This window comes from Felis catus, chromosome A2 (genome assembly GCF_018350175.1).
Source record: "Felis catus isolate Fca126 chromosome A2, F.catus_Fca126_mat1.0, whole genome shotgun sequence".
Lineage (NCBI taxonomy): Eukaryota > Metazoa > Chordata > Mammalia > Carnivora > Felidae > Felis > Felis catus.
In genome coordinates this window covers 2,733,262-2,749,933 of record NC_058369.1, presented here as the reverse complement: position 1 = coordinate 2,749,933, position 16,672 = coordinate 2,733,262, and the positions used below count along the sequence as shown (strand labels likewise).

General features: G+C 63.9%; 2 protein-coding genes across 4 annotated transcripts; both read right to left on the bottom strand.

The window, feature by feature from the left end:
• Positions 1-703: 703 nt before the first annotated feature.
• GIPC3 (GIPC PDZ domain containing family member 3) lies at positions 704-7,167 on the bottom strand. Of its 3 annotated transcripts, none has more exons than XM_045043586.1 (6): positions 6,819-7,146; positions 5,891-6,076; positions 5,563-5,743; positions 3,933-4,045; positions 3,528-3,622; positions 704-3,429 (listed from the first exon to the last, which is right to left on the bottom strand). In XM_045043586.1, the coding sequence occupies exons 1-6, from the start codon at positions 7,041-7,043 to the stop codon at positions 900-902; spliced, it is 3,330 nt and encodes a 1,109-aa protein (XP_044899521.1). In that variant the 5' UTR covers positions 7,044-7,146; the 3' UTR covers positions 704-899. The 3 variants fall into 3 exon arrangements, with proteins under 3 accessions (XP_044899521.1, XP_044899527.1, XP_023099492.1); XM_023243724.2 differs by having other exon boundaries at positions 3,146-3,429; positions 3,541-3,622; positions 6,819-7,167; XM_045043592.1 differs by lacking the exons at positions 5,563-5,743; positions 5,891-6,076; positions 6,819-7,146 and having other exon boundaries at positions 707-3,429; positions 3,933-4,334.
• Positions 7,168-9,837: 2,670 nt separating this feature from the next.
• HMG20B (high mobility group 20B) lies at positions 9,838-15,481 on the bottom strand. The gene is made up of 10 exons (XM_023243715.2): positions 15,385-15,481; positions 15,050-15,105; positions 14,589-14,697; positions 13,850-14,053; positions 13,109-13,229; positions 12,745-12,791; positions 12,414-12,486; positions 11,917-12,132; positions 11,096-11,228; positions 9,838-10,518 (listed from the first exon to the last, which is right to left on the bottom strand). Exons 2-10 carry the CDS (start codon positions 15,085-15,087, stop codon positions 10,506-10,508), a joined length of 954 nt encoding a protein of 317 aa, XP_023099483.1. The 5' UTR covers positions 15,088-15,105; positions 15,385-15,481; the 3' UTR covers positions 9,838-10,505.
• Between the last annotated feature and the right edge of the window lie 1,191 nt (positions 15,482-16,672).

Genomic DNA, 16,672 nt, shown 5'->3' with positions numbered 1-16,672 from the left:
GAGGGGGCTGGGTTCTCACTCCTCACCTCCTTTCTGGAGTCTTGACTAAGCACTCTGTAGGTCCGGTCTCCTGTCATTCTCCCTACAGTCCCCGGGGTTCTGGCATTAAACCCATTCGCAGGTGAGGGAAAAGAGAGGAGACAGACAGAGACGGGCAGGACTGGGACGTGAGCAATTGCTACCCGCCCCCCCCCCCCAGTCCCAAGCAGGGCTCACTCCCTCACTCGGGTAGCTGCTCCCACACCACTTCAGACCCCAGGGCCTTGAACAGAAGGCACTTGGCCCACAGCAGGTGCTCAATAAACATCCATGGGAGGGTCAGAGGACTGAGCCTTTACCACCCGTGTGTGTGTGTGTGTGTGTGTGTGTGTGCGCGCGCTCCTGCAGGTGCCAGAGCTCATGCACAGCCCTTGGCAAAGAGCTTGGCACAGAGTAGACGCCTGAGAAGCACCCGGTGTGGTCACGTCAGCCCCCTAAAGCCTCCTGCCTGCCCCTTCCTCTGTCTTCCCAGGAGCTCCCCCCAGAAATGACACATCCAGCTGCCGGGGTGGGAGGTGCCTTTATTTCCCGTGAGCCCTCGAGGTACATGAGGACAGAATTCCCCTCCTGCTCCCCATTTCTCCACCTCCTGCCCGCAGGCCCCTCCCCCCCCCCCCCCCCCCCCCCCCCCCCCCCAGCTTTCCACTCCACAGACCTGGGATCTGCTTACAACTCTCAGAGCCAGGCCCCGGTGAAACTAAAGCCCCTGTTTCCACTCTCCCTACCACCCTCCCCCCTCCCCGCCCCTGCAGCCTGCTGGGGGAATGAGGTCACCTGCTGCTTCCAGGGGGGACCCAGGCTGGGAGGGGCAGGAGACAGGATGGGGGAGACCACGGAGGCCAACAGAAGTCATCCTCGAACTATAGCTCCCTTTGGTGGGGGAGGGGCTCTGATGACTCCTTGAACATGGGGGAGGGGACAGGTCCCTGAGCCAGGCATTCAGGGGGCTGGGAATGCAGGAGGGGCTCCCTGGGGGCAGAACTAGGGATTACAGATATGGTGGAGGGGGGGAACTTCTGGGGTCCTAGCCGAGGCTTGGGGAAGAGGGCTGGTTTCGGGGGGGCTGAGGGGATCTGTGGCCGAGGAGCCGGGTAGGAAGTTGCTGGGCTTTGGCTCAGGCCGCTGTCGGCCTGGGTTCCATGTACCAGATCATGGGGCCGGGGCTGAGGCCGAGAGACTGTGCTAGGGGCCAGAGTCAGGGCTCCGGGGGCTGGAGAAGTGAGATCAGCCTGGGTTCTAAGGTCAAGGCCAGGGATCTGTAGGTGGAGCCCACTTTTAGAGCTGAGCTGGATCTCTGAGCTGGTCTGGGTCCTGGAGCTGGATCGGGTTCCCGAAGCAGGCTGGGTTCTAGAACTAAGGCAAGTTCCAGAGCTGGGCTGAGTTCTTGCACTGCTCTGGGTTTCAGAGTCGGGCGGGGTCTCAGGGCTGAACTGCATCCTGGATCTGGACTGGGCTCCAGAGCTGGGCTGAATTCTTGTACTGGGCTGGGTCTCTGAGGCAGGCTGGGTCTCAGAACTGAGCTGGGTTCCAGAACTGATCAGGGTTCTGGAGTTGGGTTGGGGTCCAGAAACAGGCCGGGTTCGGGAACTGAAGTGAGTTCCAGAGCTGGGCTGTATTCTTGAACTGGTGTGGCTTCGAGAGCTGGGCTGTGTCTCAGAGTTGAACTGAATCCTGGGACTGGGCTTGGCTCTAGAACAGAGCTGGGTTTCGGGGCTGAGCTGAATCTCAGAGCTGAGCCAGGTCTCAGAGCTAGACTGAGTTCCGGAGCCAAGCTGGGCTCCAGAGCTGGGCTGAATTCTTGCACGGGGCTGGGTCTCTGAAGTGAGCTGGGTGTCAGAGCTGGGCTGGGTTCTAGAACTGTTCAGGCTTCTGGAGCTTGGTTGGGTTCCAGGAATAGGCTGGGTTCTTGAACTGCTCTGGGTTTCAGAGTCGGGCTGGGTCTCAGGGCTGAACTGAATCCTGGAGCTGGGCTGGGTTCCAGAGCTCGGCTGGGCTCTAGCGATGAGTTGAGTTCCAGAGCTCGTCTGCTTCCCAGAGTTCAGCTCAATACCAGAGCTGCCTTGGGCTGTGGCTTGGAGCTGGCATCTAGAACTCGGCAGGGTTTCTGAGACGAGCCGAGTCCCAGAGGTCGACGGAGCTCTGGGACAAGTCTGCGTCCTGCAACCGAGTCTGCTCTCAGCGCCAGACAGATTTGTGGACTTTAAGTCTGTTGCTGCGTTGGTCCGGGTCCCAGGGCTAGATAGGGTGCCGGGGTTTAGCTGGATTCTGGAACTTAGGGGGGCCTCAGCCACGGACTGCCCTGGGGAGCCAGACGGGATCTCAGACGCACTCTGTGCTCCAGAACTGAGCTGAGCTCCAGAGCTGGGTGGAGTGCCTGAGCGGGACCGAGCTCTGGAAACTGCCCAGGCTTTGAGGTCGGTCTGGGGCCCGGAGTCCGACGGTATTCTAGAGCTGGTCTGCGTTCTGCCGTGAGAGCGGGGCTCGGCGTCGAGCTGGGCTCGGGAGGCAGGCCTTGGCTCAGGGAGGGCTGTGGTTCCAGAGCTTGTGTGACTTCTGGAGACGGGCCTGGTTGTAGCACTAGGTTGGGGCGTAGAACTGGGCTCCGTCTCTGAGCTGGAATCATCACCGGAACTGGACCGGGCCCCGGGTTGGGAGCGGGTGCTTGACGGCACTTGGGTTTTAGGGCAGGGCTGGGGTCTGGGTCTGGACCAAAGTTCAGCTTGCGTCTGGGTTCGTGAGCAGACTTGGGTTTGGGGGCCCTCTTCCAATCCTGGGCCGGTGTGGCCACTGCGGCCGGGCTGTTTCTTGAGTCTGGCCCGGGCTCCAGAACTAACGAGAGTTCCTGAACTGGACGGGGTGTCCGGGTACGGCCGGGTCACGGGGCTGTCTTGAGTTCCAGAGTCCGGTCGAGTTTTACGGCAGGGCTTGGTCAGAGACCCGGGCTGGCTTGCGGAACCGGGGTTGATCTCGGGGCTCGGCTGTGTCCTGAAACGTAGCTGGGCTCCGGAACTTGACTTGATTTCAGGGCTGGGCTTCGCGTCGGAGCCGTCTTGGGTTCTAGAAGAGGGCTGGGTTTTGGAGCTGGGTTGGGTCTCAGGAGTGGATTGGGTTCTAGAGAGGAGCCCGGTCTCCGAGCTGGCCTGGGCTCTGGCGCAGGGCTGGGCTTCGGGAACCGGCGGGGAGGGCCGCGGCAGGGGGCTGGGCTCCGGGCTGGGGCTGCGCTCAGCCCCGGGGCAGACTAGCCGCAGGCCTCCCTGGCCTCGCCGATGGCGGCCCACACCTCCACCACAAACTCGTCCGGGAAGGCAAACTCGCCCAAGACGGAATCTAAACGGTGCGCAAACTCCTGGACGCTCGGCGTCTTCTTGGCTGTGTCCACCATGGTGGACGCTGCGGGCCAGAGAGGAGGGGAGGTGGGTGAGGGTGCTCCCTGGGGCCCCTGCCTCCTCCCTGTGGGCTGTCCTCCCCCCAGGGTCCACCCGGCTTACCCTGGCCCCTTACCCAGCTCAGGGTCCCGAATGCCCATGTAGCTCTCCAGCAGGTCGTCGACCCTCCGGGACGCCTCCTCCTCGAACTCGGTGGGCTGGGGGACGGGGCGGGGGGGGGGGGGCGGACAGAGGAGCACCGCAGAGGGTCAGAAGCCTGGGGTCCCTCCAGCCCAGCCCCTCCACGGGCTCCCGCCCCTCAGGTGACAGGGGAGCGGGGCTTGGCAGGAGTCAGCGCTCCGTGTCACCACTGTTGTCCTGCCACACGACCAGGGGGCATCCCGCAGGAGGTGGGGGTGGGGGGGACCAGGCTGGACGCAGGGGAGGGTCTTACCCGAGGGAGCACCGAGTCAGCGGACTGCTTGCTGCAAGAAAGAGCCCCTGGAGACTCCCGTCCCCTTCACTCACCACTTCCTCCACTGTGGCGGCCCCCCCGGAACGCAGTCGCAGGGTCTCCCTCCCACTGGTCACTTTTGCATCCGCGGGGCATTTGCTGCTTCTGCTCCGCTGGCCAATCATATCTGCGGGGGACACGGTGGGGGAGGGGCATCTGTTCTGCGGGATCCCCGTCCGCGGATCCCTCGGAAGCTCCCCGCTGAGCCTTTCTAGAACCTTCTATCCTTCAAAGCCCTCCTTTACGTCCATGGGTGAATCTTCAGAGACCCTGCTTGAGAATCCTTTCTTCCCCCAAATCTCCCTTCTCTTTATTTTTTGTTTTATGTTGTTTTTTTTTTTTTTTTAAAGAAATCTCTCTGCCCGGCACAGGGCTCAAACTCGTGACCCCAAGATGGAGAGTCGTCCCCTCCACCGACTGAGCCAGCCAGACGCCCCATCTCTCCTCTTTTTTTTTTTTTTTAATTTTTTAACGTTTATTTATTTTTGAGACAGGGAGAGACAGCATGAACGGGGGAGGGTCAGAGAGAGAGGGAGACACAGAATCCGAAACAGGCTCCGGGCTCTGAGCTGTCAGCACAGAGCCCGACGCGGGGCTCAAACTCACGGACCTCGAGATCGTGACCTGAGCCGAAGTCGGATGCCCAACCGACTGAGCCACCCAGGCGCCCCTCTCCTCTTTTTAAAAAGTCTCTCTAGGGGCGCCTGGGTGGCTCCGTTAGCTAAGCGTTGTCTGACTTTTTTTTTCTAAGTTTATGTATTTACTTAGAGAGAGAGAGAGTCCTGGCACAGAGCACAACACAGGACCCGAACTCATGAAACCGCGGCGACATTATGACCTGATCCGAAACCATGAGTCAGAAGCTTAACCGACTGAGCCTCCGGGGGGGGGGGTGCCTAGCATCCAACTTGGCATCTTCCGTCTTGGCTCAGGTCACGATCTTGCAATTCGTGGGCTCTGTGCTGACAGTGCGGAGCCTGCTTGGGATCCTCTCTCCCTCTCTCCCTCTCTCCCTCTCTCTCTGCCCCTCCGCCCCATGCTCTTTCTCTCAAAACTAAAATAAACATTAAAAAAAAGTGGGGGGGGGGAGGGGAGTCCATGCGGAAATAAGATGGGCACCAGGATGGGAATTGACATCCGGCTCCTTCCTTGAGAAAGTCCTCAACAGACCATCCTAAACAAGATGGTCTACATTCTAGAACAGAGGTTTTTAACCTGGTGGTAGGGGCGGGTGGTTCCCCCGCCCCCAGGTGACATTGATGTTGCCATTGGCAGCCGCTGGGTCGAAGCCGGGGGTGCTGCTCAACATCGTACAGCGCACAGGACGGCCCCCACCGCAGAGAATGATCGGGCCCAAATGTCACAGCGCTGAGGTTGAGAAACTCTCATCCTATCCTGGTCTTCCCACCCCCACCCACACACACCTCCATCCCTCGGCTGGCTGTAACGATCTAGAAACTGCCTACTTGTGCCCGACACAGTGCCGGAAGTTCCCCGTCATGTCAGCAGAGGCTTCTAGAACCTTCCATCCTGTCCCATCCCCCCCCCCCCATCCTCCAGTGTACTGGGCCTCCAGGCAACCCACTTCTGGAAGAGCTCCTCAGCGCCACCCCAGCTGCCCCCGGGACCCCAGGGGGCCCTCACCGAAGGCTCTCTTGGGCTGCACCAGGCGCAGGGTGAAGGGCTGTGACTTGGGCAGCTCGCGGAGCATCTTGGCCACCTCGTAGTGGCGGCAGCCGACGATGGAGTGGTCGTTGATGGCCTCGATGCTGTCGCCCACGCACACGGCCTGGATCCGGTTGATGATGCTGCCCTCCTTGATCCTCTGCAGGGACCCAGAGTCACTCACGGGGCCGCCCCAGCCTCCGACACCCCCGCCCCCAGCTCCCTAGAGCCCAGTTAGGCCAGAGGGGGCCCGTGGCTCATCCCAGGTCCCGGAGAACCCGGGAAGCCGCCCGCCCTGCGTGGGCACCTTAATGAAGGCGTAGCCGGCCCCATTGTCCGTGATGGTCAACCCCAGGGCGTCTTCGGTCTTAGTGACCTCCACTTCCTTGGTCTCGCCGCGCACGTGGGCAAAAATGAAGTCCTCCAGCCCTATCTGGCCGCCCAGGAGTTTCTGCATGTCTACTTTGTGGCTGTTTAGGGTGCAGAATAGGATCTGTCCCGAGGGGAGGGGAAGCCCAGAGTTAACGACAGTGCTCCTCGCCCTCTGTCTGCGCAGGACAACCAGGGGGATGCGCTCAGGGGAGGGAAACCGAGGCACGAAGAGGCTCGCCACTGGTCTGATCACCCAGCCACCAGGATCCCGGTCCACGGGAAAGGGCAGGGCGTGGGATCCTCAGACCGGGGTGATAGGGAGGCCCTGCGCAGGAAGAGCGCCCTCCTTCACCCCTAAACGTTCAGTTATACCCCGTCGGTGCCCGGACACCCCAGACCAACTTTTTCAGGCGATTCTGAATCGGCCGGCGCCCCCTGGGGGCTACTAGCCGCACCGCCCTGCAGCCCAGCCCCTGAACCCCGCGGCCTCCTGGAAAGCGGCTGCCTGGAACCCCGGTCCCCAGCCGCGCGCCCGGGGACCACAGAGGCGCTTACCCGAGGGCGGGGGTCGCTGCGGGCTGGTTCGCGGCGTGGGCTCCCGGACAATCTAAAGGAGCCGCTCACCCTAAAACATGCTCACTGTTCTTGCGCAGGGCGGGCTCTGCGCAGGGCTTTTAACGGAAGAGGGTCCCTGGAGTATGGGCACCCCAGGATCTGGGAGATGCGTCTCTGAGACCCGCCGATCGGCTCCCCTCCATCGGGGGAGGAGGCGAGCCGGGGCCCCCAGGCCGGGGGTCCGGACCCCACCCCTCCCCCCCGGTCAGACGGGTGGGGCGCTGGCTCCGGGGCCGCGGCGTCCTCACCTCGGTGGGCGCGATCCCGAAGGCCTCGGCGATCTTGGCGTAGAGCTCGCGGACGTTGGTGAAGCCCTCGATCCTGCCCGTGGGGCTGCCGTGCGCCAGCTGCGTGCGGAAAACCAGGCGCGGGCGGGCGCGGGGCGCGGCTGGGGGCTCGGCGGGCGACGGCGGGGGCGCGGGCGGGCGCGGGGCCTCGGCGCCCCGGGCCTCGGGGGCCGCTGCGCTCTCCATGGCCGGAGCTCGGCCACCCGGGCCACAGCCGCCGCCGGATCCGCCGCTTCCTGCAGCCTCCCCCTCCCCCGGCCCGGGGCCCGACAGCCGAGCCGCTGGGGTAAGGGGATCCGGGAATCCGAGCCGCCCGGGAAGGCGACACCGCGGGGTGCGGGGTGGGGGCGGCCCCAGGTGTCCGGGCCCTGGCAGGGCCAGCTGTGCGCTCCCGGGGGTGGGGGTGGGGGTGGGGGTGGGGGTGGGGGACCCGGATCACCAGGGAGCATGCCGAGCGCCCAGTCTCTGCCAGGCGCACTCATTTAATTCTTCCTGCAAGGTGGGGGAAGACAAACCCTTGGATAACCTCAGCCACCGCCCCCCAGGGCCCCGTCCTCCCCTGGGGTAGAAGCCCAAGTCCTTCCAGAGGCCCACAAGGCCCTGCAGGACCGGCCCCAACTCCTTCCCGCCCTCCCCTCCTCCCGGTCTCCCCCTCCTCACAATGCACCCGCCAAAAGGCCCCCCCCCCTTTCCTCTAATGGGCCAGGCCCGGTCCTACCCCGGGGCCTTTGCACACGCTGTTCCTACTGCCTGGAATGCCATCTCTCAGTCACCCACTGGTTCCTCCCCTCACCTTCCTCTGCCACTTGATCAAATATTGCCTCCTCCTTCCACCTCTCAATCTCTTTCCCCAGAGCACCAGCTGACACACCAGGTGGCCGTCCCCACAACTGGAGCGTCAGCTACGGGAGGCCGGCTGCTCTGACCTCTCTTTTCCCAGCCATATCCCGGGTGCCCAGTGCCTGGCCCGCAGCAGGCCTTCAAGCAGTCTTCGGCGAGGGAATGAAGGGACCTCCAGGTTACGGGTGGAAAAGGAGGGAAGGAGGGGCGCCCGGGTGGCTCAGTCGGCTCAGCGTCTGGCTTTGGCTCAGGTCATGATCTCACGGTTCCCGGGTTCGAGCCCCGTGCGGGGCTCTGTGCTGACAGCTCGGAGCCTGGAGCCCGTTCTGGATTCTGTCTCCCTCGCTCTCCGCCCCTCCCCCGCTCACGTTCTGTCTGTCTCTCTCTCTCGAAAATAAACGTTAAAAAAATAATTAAAAGAATAAAACATTAAAAAAGAATTAAAAACAACAACAACAACCTCACAACACTCAGTGAGAGAACCAGGCACAAAAGGCCGCACAGTGTGTGATTCATTTACGTGAAGTGACCACAACAGACAAATCCACAGGCAAAAAGTGGACTCGTTTCTGCCAGGGGCTGCGGGAGGTGGGAGGCGGGTGGTGACTGCTGAGGGGTACAGGGTTTCTTTCTTTCTTTTTTTTTTTTTTTAATGTTTATTTATTTATTTGGAGAGCCAGAGCGCAAGCAGGGGAGGGGCGGAGAGAGAGGGAGACACAGAATCCGAAGCAGGCTCCAGGCCCGGAGCCGTCGGCACAGAGCCCGACGTGGGGCCCGAAACTCACCAGCAGTGAGATCATGACCCGAGCCGAGGTCGGGCACTCAACCCACTGAGCCACCCAGGCGCCCCGGGGTTTCTTTGGGGTGACGGCAATGTTTTCGAGTTAGAGCGTGCCACTGATTGCACAACTCTGTAAACGCACGAGAAACCACAGAATTGCACACTCTGAGACCTTGAAAAACCGAGGAAACCCCCCCCTCCCCAAAACGGTACTCTTTTCGGAAGACATACTTAGGGGCTAACAGCAGAGCAAGAACCGCCCGGCAGACTGCAAATTCGGGGTGGGCGTTACCTGGGCCAAGAGGAGGTGGGACCAGGGACCTGGGCTGGGGAGGTGACATTATCTGGTTGTGTCGGTCTCCCGGGGCCGCCATAACAAAGCACCACGAGCTGGGTGGCTTAACAGGGATGTACTCTCTCGGTTCCGGGGGCCCGAAGTGTGAAATCAGTTTATGGGCGAGGACCACGCTCTCGCCCCCGCCCCCCGCCAGTCCCCCACAGACCTCAGCAGAGCCCTCCCCTGTGCCCCAGCTTCTGGTGGTGGCCGGACCTTTCCAGCGCTTTTTGGCAGCTGTATTTTTCCCATTTCTGCCTCGGTGGTCACGTGGCCGTCTCCCAAGTCTGTGTCCGAATCTTCATCTTCTTATAAGGACACCAGTCATATTGGCTCAGGGGTCCACCCTGCTCCAGGATGACCTCACCCTGACTAATTATATCTGCAAGGACCCTATTTCCAAATAAGGTCACATGCTCAGGGCCCGGGGTGAGGGCTCCAGCATAGTTTTTGAGGGAACACGATTCGATCCACGATACGGGTGTTTGGTCAAATGCTCCTCCCGAAGTTTCGAGATGCCTTCAGTATTCCGTGACGCGAGCGGTCTCGGAGACGATCGCTCAGTGAGTCGGGCACAGAATCACCACGTGAGCCAGCAGCTTGACTCCCGGGGAGAAGCCCCGCGCGACGGCAGGCAGGCGATCAGACGCCCGAAGGCACACGGTCGCGGCAGGATTCACAACCGCCAAAGGGCGGAAACAACCCAAATGCCCATCAGCGGGTGAATGGACAACCGTGGGGGCTCCGTCCACACGCCGGGATGTTATTCAGCGGCGAACAGGAGGCCCGCTGCCCTGTGGACGCTCGGGGAGGGAACCGACCCAAAAGGCCGCAGAGCACGTGACCCCCTGTGTGAGAAACGTCCAGAACAGGCAAATCCAGACAGTTCAGTGGGTCGGGGGGGTTGCCAGGCGCTGGGGGAGGGCAGGTCCGGAACACGCACGGGGGCGTCCTGGGGGCCACGTCTTCTAGCCCACCTCTGCCCCCCCAACACACACATACACGCAAAATCCACAAACCTGGAATTCAAATTCCACTTTTTATTTAAAAAGTCCCGATTGAGCAAAGGCAGAGGCTGCCTCCACATGGGCCCCTCAGCTGGATGAGGGAGGGCTGGCCGGTACCAGCCTCCCCGGCGCTGGGGTGCAGGAATCTGGGGGTGACAGGCAGGGGGCCCCGCCTGGAGTATAGGCTTGTCCCTGCTGCGCGCCCATGTGGGGGCGCTTGTGGGGAGCACCTGCTGGGAGTCCCAGTGTGTCAGCTGTGGGTTTGTCTCTCTCCTGTGTCCCAGGGCTCGGTCCTCAAGACCCGGTATAGTAGGTACATCCCTCCCCACATTGGATGTGCAAGCTACCGTGGGCCCCCCCCCCCCGTGTCCTGGAATACGCGGCCCGTGTGTGGTGTCCCCATGTCCCTGTAGTGTGACGTGCAAGGTGAGCAGGCCTTGCTGGGCCTCGGGGCTCTGGGTTCTAGATGTGCCTCGTACAGCAGGTGGTTTTCTGGGTTCGGGGTGCTGGGGAAGTTGAAAGCTAGAGGGAGGCTGTAGAAATTTAATTTGAGGGGGGCTGGAGCCCCCAAGGTGCAGGATTGGGCACGGCCCCAAAAGGTGGACCCCCAATCCTCCTCCATGGTGGGGAGAAGGGGCCGTGACCAGAGCTTGGTCTTCTCTGGATCCATGGGGCGGCGGATACCCTCATAGGTGCTCGCTGTGATGGGAAAGGGGGGGGGAACTCGTGATGGGGCCCCCCACCATTTACCAGCCCCGACTCCCATCCCAGGGGTCACTACAGGCCAGCCGCCAACCCTCAGCACTTCCAAACAGATGCCACGAAGGGGGCCTGGGGTCGATCCCACCTAATCCAGGCAGCTGGGAGCCACCCCGAAAAGCCCACCGAGCAGCGCGGCTGTAGGAAGTCCTAGGCCCCCCTCCCCCCCCCCCACAGTGGATCTCATTGGCCAAGAGGGACGGGCATATCCCACCCGGCACTGTGAATAAGCTACCCGGTCTCACCAGCGCCCCACAGTGGTCCGACCACCGGCCCCCTGCATCGAACAAGCCCCACCTGGTAGCTTCCCTTGTGGGCCGTGGCCTCGGAATAAGATCCCACGGCCGGATCCCACCCGGCAGCGCCCACAGACTCCGGGAACCACGGTGGAGGGTGCGATCCAGTCATTTCCACGGGGCCCGCCAAGGCACGTCTAGCCCCAGGCAGCCCCCCAAGCCCCAGGCCGGACAGCCCCCCCTGGACCGAGCAGAGCCCCGGGACTCGCCCCGGCACACACCTGGCGACCTGGGCCAGGATCTCCTTGATGCGGACGATTAGCTTCTCGTGCTGGGCGGGGTCGCGCTCGATGGCGCCGTGCAGCCGAGCCATGTAGAAGTCCAGGGTGCCGAGAGTGGGCGTCTCGCCCGTGCCTGGAGAGAAGGGACTGGTCACGGGAGCCCAGCGCGGCAGTCCACGCAGGCGGGGATCCCCGGAAGCGGAGGTCAGAGAATGGGGGGGGGAAGGGGGGTCTGCAAGGGCAGGGTCCCGGGGAGGGAGCCAGAGGCGCGGCGCGTCAGTGGGGTCGGGTGGGGGATCAAGACGTCTAGACCCAGAAAGATCCAGGTCGGCTGAGGGAAGGGGTCAGAAAATGGAAAGTGGTGGGGGCGAGGTCGCGGTGGGGGAGGCGGGGACAAATTGGCGAGGAGGTCACCGAGGTCAACTCAGGCCAGAGCGTGGAAGGCCGGAGAGGAGGGGGGCGGTGGGCGCGTGCTTTGCTCGGGAAGGGGAGGGGTCCTTCGGAGCCGGAGTTGAACGGCCGGGGGCGGGGTTGGCGGGTCGCGGGGGCGGGGCTCCAGGCCCGAAGCAGTCGGGGGCGGTGCCAGTGGGACCAGGGGGTGGGGCCGGCGGGGCGGGGTTCGGAAGATAAACGGTGTGGGCCAGGTGGGCCGGCGGGGGCGGGTCCAGGAGGTGGGGCCGGAGGGGCGGAGCTCGGAAGATAGGGGGCGTGGGCCGGCGGGGGCGGGCCCAGGAGGTGGAGCCGGGGCCGGAGGGGCGGAGCTCGGAAGACAGAGGGTGTGGGCTGGGCGGCCCGGCGGGGCCGGGGCGGGGCCTCCGCACCAGGCACAGGCAGCGAGGCGAAGCTGGCGGTGAGCGCCTGGCGCACGGCCTGGAGCTGCTGCTGCAGCGCCAGCGTCCGCCGCTCCTCCAGCGCCAGCTCTTGCTCCAGGCGCTCGCGCGCGCTGCTCATGCTCTGCGTGTGCCTCTGCAGCACGGCGTTCTGCTCCTCGAAGGCCACGTTCATCTTGCGCAGGCGCCGCAGCTCTGCCTCCCGCGCTGCGGCGTGGGGGAGCCGGATCAGAGCCTGGCGCTACCTCCCTTCCCTCTGCCGGGCCTTTGCCTTAGCTGTGTCCCCCCTGCCTGGCCGTCTGTCACTGCTCTGCCTCCAGCCCCACACCTCAGCTCCGGGGGTGGGGGCTGCGGGACGTAGGCACCTCGGCTTGGAGAGGTAGATTCCCCCCACCCACCCACCCACCCCCGGGGGCCTGCTACCTCCCGCCTGGGCCCACCCACTCTCCCAACACCCCCTTCCCCAAGAACCCCTGCTCAGTGCTCACCTTTGTTTTGGTCCAAGAACTCTTCAGTGAAGATGGGGACGTCGAAGGTGGAGAAGCCATCACAGTCCCCACCCTGGGATGACAGGACAAGGTGACGATTTGGGGGGAGAGGGCAGCCAAAACCCCTCTGGGACGTCCCTGAAGCTTGGGAGGGATTCCTCTGGCCATCTGGGTAACAACATTCCCAGGATGTGGCTGTCCCACCTCTGCCTGGAGGTGGGACACTCGCTTCCTCCGGTGAGTGTGAGCGGTTGGTTCTGGCTCACCCAGGGGTCTAAAGACCTCCAGACCTTTCTTGCCCAGGCACTGTCCTTGGAGGAGGGGCACTTACCTTGTGTCCGTTCAAGAGGGTATTCATGAGCCCAGAGCCTGAGTCTTCTAGTTGGGGAGGGAGGAGGGCAGGATCAGCCTGGCAGGTCTCTTCGGACCCCCCACATTGCTTTGCAAGTGCCGTTCCCCCTGCCTGGGATACCCTCCTCCCCTCCCCGCGTTAGCCTTACTCATCCTGGGACAGGCCCCCCAGTGTCTGCGTACCCCCACGTCCGCATCGCCCGGCCCTGCTCACTCACAGCTGTCTGGTTAGGGGGTCTCTCGTCTTGATGGGACGAGAGCCCCATGGAGGGCGGGGCGGTCTGCCGGGGTCGCCTGACTCAGAGCCCGGACCCAGCTGCCCGGGGGGCTGGGTCCCCTCGCACCTTTCTTGATCTTCTTTTCCTGAAGCTTCTCCGTGCACATCTTGTAGGCTTCTGACTGCTGGTAGGCGCGCAGCTCCTTCATGTACTGCTGCTTCTCCCGCTCGGCCTCATCCAGGTACCGCTGGGGGGGGGGGGGGGGGCGGTAGGAGGCTCGGCCGGGCCCAGGGGCACACGCCATCTCCATCACTCAGCTCACCGTGCCCAACCTGCCCCTAGCGCCCGACCGCCCGCCTTTCCAGGGAAAACCTGGCTTCTCAGCCTGCTGCTCAGAGACCTCCGTCCTCCCCCCCGGACTCCCGCCTTTATAAACCACTCCCTGCCTTCTGACCGCAGCCTCCCATCCGTGGGCTGGACTGCCCTCCCGCACCCATTCTGCTTGTTGAAATCCCACTTAGACGGTGCGAACCGGTGGTGCTTTTTGTTCCCGTGATGTTGTGGCAACTTTCAGTTAATTACCAGGATTTGAAGTTCGGAAGGTATCGCCTAAGACTCCAGCCCCCACCCCTGCTTCTTCAGACACATCCACCTTAGTTATTGACTTTACGTCTCTTCTTGCCACCCTCCCCTGCTCGCTTCAGCATGCGGGGGAGAGCTCATGGGTGGTCAACGCTCAGGCAGAAGCAAGGGCCCCACAAAGCAAGGGTCCTTTGGGGGGTGGGGTGGCTTCAGCAGTGTCCAGCGTGTCGGGGTGAAGGTCAGTGGTCCTGGGCCAGCCCCCTCCGCCGCCCCCCGCCGTCCCACCTGCTTCTCTGCGGGCTGCAGCTTGCTCCACTCGGCACCCAGCATCTTGGTGATCTCGGGAAAGGGCAGATCCGGGTGGCGGGTGCGGATCTGCTCGCGCCGCTCGTTCAGGAAGCGCACGTAGCCGGTGACCGGTGCCTTGGGCCCATTCGGCAGTATCTTCTTTCGCTTCTTGCCCTTGGGCCACCCGCGCTTCTTCACCGGCTGCAGAACCGCACCGCGCCGTTGGGAGGGGCCTGGAGGGCTGGGGCAGGGCTAGAGGGATGGGCGGGGCCTACCCAAGGAGCGAGGGCCCGGAGGTAGGGCCTGGTGAAGGGTCAGGTTTGGGAGAGGCGGGGCGGGGGGCGTTCGGGGAGCGCCGGCCGGGGGCGAGGGATCGGAGGGGCGGGGCACGTGGCATCTGCAGCGGGGTTCGGCCCAGGGATGGGGCGGGCTTGTGGGTGTGGTCTCTGGTCTGGGCGTGGCTTCTGTGCTGGAGCAAAGGCCCATAGGACGATGGGAAGGTGCCTCCCACCGGGCGGTGGGCGGAGCCGTATTGGGCGACGGGCGGGGCCCGGACCTAGTGACTGAGGATCCCCTTGGGGGCGTGGCATGCGGCACGGGGCGGGGGTCTCAGATCTGGGAGGAAAATCTGGGCTGTGGGCGGAGCCACAGCGAATTCAAATCTGGCCCGGGGTGGAGCTTCCAGGCGGTGGGCGAGACCCAGGGCCTCCCCCCATCACGGTGCAGGGACTCTCACCTCCTCTTCGTGGGACCCCTTCTCGCCGGCCCGGGGGCCCTCGCCGCGCTCTTGCTTGACAGCCACCACGAAGCCCCCGTGCTGTCCCGGAGCCTTGCCGCCCGCCGGCCTGGAGCCACGGGACGCCAGGGTCACCCCCACCCTCACCTCCACCCCCGACCGCGGAGCTGGCACTGAGGGGGCCTGAGTCCTGGGGGCAGGCGTCCGACGGGGTCATTATTCGCGGGACGGGGCAGGAGGAGCACAAGAGGGGCGGCAGAGACCCCTGGGAGGGGCTGGGCCGGGGAGTGGCAGGGGTGGGTGGGGGAAGAGGCCGGCGGGGACCCACCGGGGAGGTCCTGACCCGGGTGTGTGTGGGGGGAGTCAAGACCCTGGGGGACGGGGGTCCAGGAGTTCCGACAGGGCGGGCGGGGGCTGGGCTGCAGCCCCGAGTGGGCTGGGGGAGGGGATGTCGCACTCACGCGGCGGCCGCGCCGGGCTGCTTGGAGCCGTGGGACATGGCCGCTCCCGGCCCCACCTGGAAGGCAGACGCGTGGCCGAGTGAGGGGCGCCCGAGTCGCCGACGGCGGGGGAGCCCCCCGGAATGCCGGGCCCGGGGCGTTTGGTGGGGGGGGGGGCCGGATCCAGGGGCGGGGAGGCCCTCGAGGGCGGGCGCCCCGGGGATCCTTTGTTGGGCGATGGTCCCCCGGAAGGCCCGGGCCCACCCTCCTCCAGTCCGAGGGGCGCCTCTCCCCAGCCCCAGGACCCCCGCGTCCCCACCCCCTCGCAGGGCCCAGAGTTCCGCGGCTGTTTTCACCTCCAAAGAAACTTTCCCGGACCTCTCCGCTGCTACGACGCTCCAACCAACCGCCCCGAGCCCGCCCCTGCCGCTCGCCCCGCCTCGGGCATGCTAATGCCGCCTCTTCGAGTTGTCGGATTGGGTGCAGTCTTTCCCTGGGGTGTGACCATGCAGATGAGGGTTGGCGCGCCGGTCGGCGATTGGCTGGGGTAGCCGCCGGGCCGCGTGGGAGGTGGAGAGGGAAGGCTGCGGGCGGGTGCGTCAAGTTCGGCTGCGCTCGGCCGCTCTCGGGGCCAATCAGGGCGCTTTGAGGCCTCGCAGGGCGGAGCCCCTTAAAGGGCTAGTAGGCGCGGCTCGGGTTCCTCCTCTCCCGGTGAAGGCGAGACTCCCCGCCCCTGCGGGATCCCGGACCTGCCGGGCCAGATCGGGCCCCTCCCTAGTTGTCATGGAGACAGCGGCAGGTTGCTAGGGAAAGGGTTAAGGTCCTTCCCGGCAGGCCCCTGCCTCAGGACTAGGTGGGACCTGTTCTCAGTGTCTTGCAAACCTGGCGGGCGAGTCAGCTTTCCGTTCCCTGAACTTAGGGCCTCCGGAGTCCAGCTGTGCCTCGTCCTGCCCTGAGCCAGCAGGGGCTGCTCTCCCCGCCTCCCGGGGACGTGCGCGGCTTTCCCTCCTGTGCGATGGGGACCTTGAACGATGGTTAGGACCAGGAGGCTGGGACAGGAAGGCTGCAAGAACCTCGTTAACATGGAGGGGCAGGAGCCTCTGCTCTGGGATTTTGGGGGCCCGCAGGCGGCAGCGTGGTCTTATGGTCTGCCTGGGACTGCCCTACTCCCGCGATGACAGTTGGGGTCACTGGTTGTGCACCACGTCCTATTAGACCTCACACACCTTGCCCACATCACCTCCCTGCCCTCATCCGCCTCTTCCGTCGGCCTCCTTGCTGCTCCTCAAACACAGACATGTCCGTTTCACTCATTCCCACCTCTGGGCCTTTGCACCTGCTGTGCCCTTCCTCCAGGTTATCGGCCAGGCTCACGGCTTGATCTCCTTCAGGTCTTTGCTAAAATGTCACCTTCTCGATGAGGTTTCCCCCGTACACCCTGTCTTATTTTTTCTCCACACGTTTGTTTCCTCTGCTACAGCACAACAACAAAAGAAAAAAAATTTAAGCTTTATTTGCTTATCTGAGTAATCTCTACCCCCAGTGTGGGGCTCGAACTCACCACCTGGAGATCAAGAGTCAGCTGCTCTGTGGCTGAGCCAGCCAGGGGCCCCTGAAGAACAAAAATTGAACGGAATGAATTTG

Coding starts and splice junctions, on each gene's coding strand:
- GIPC3 (XM_045043586.1), bottom strand. CDS start 7,043: ATGGAGAGCGCAGCGGCCCCCGAGGCCCGGGGCGCCGAGGCCCCGCGC. Junction 5,744..5,890: donor CCGGCTACGCCTTCATTAAG/GTGCCCACGCAG, acceptor GGGTCCCTGCAG/AGGATCAAGGAGGGCAGCAT. Junction 4,046..5,562: donor GCAGCCCAAGAGAGCCTTCG/GTGAGGGCCCCC, acceptor TGTCCCCCGCAG/ATATGATTGGCCAGCGGAGC.
- HMG20B (XM_023243715.2), bottom strand. CDS start 15,087: ATGTCCCACGGCTCCAAGCAGCCCGGCGCGGCCGCCGC. Junction 13,230..13,849: donor TGCAGCCCGCAGAGAAGCAG/GTGGGACGGCGG, acceptor CCCCCCCCCCAG/CGGTACCTGGATGAGGCCGA. Junction 12,792..13,108: donor GGAAAAGAAGATCAAGAAAG/GTGCGAGGGGAC, acceptor CTCCCCAACTAG/AAGACTCAGGCTCTGGGCTC.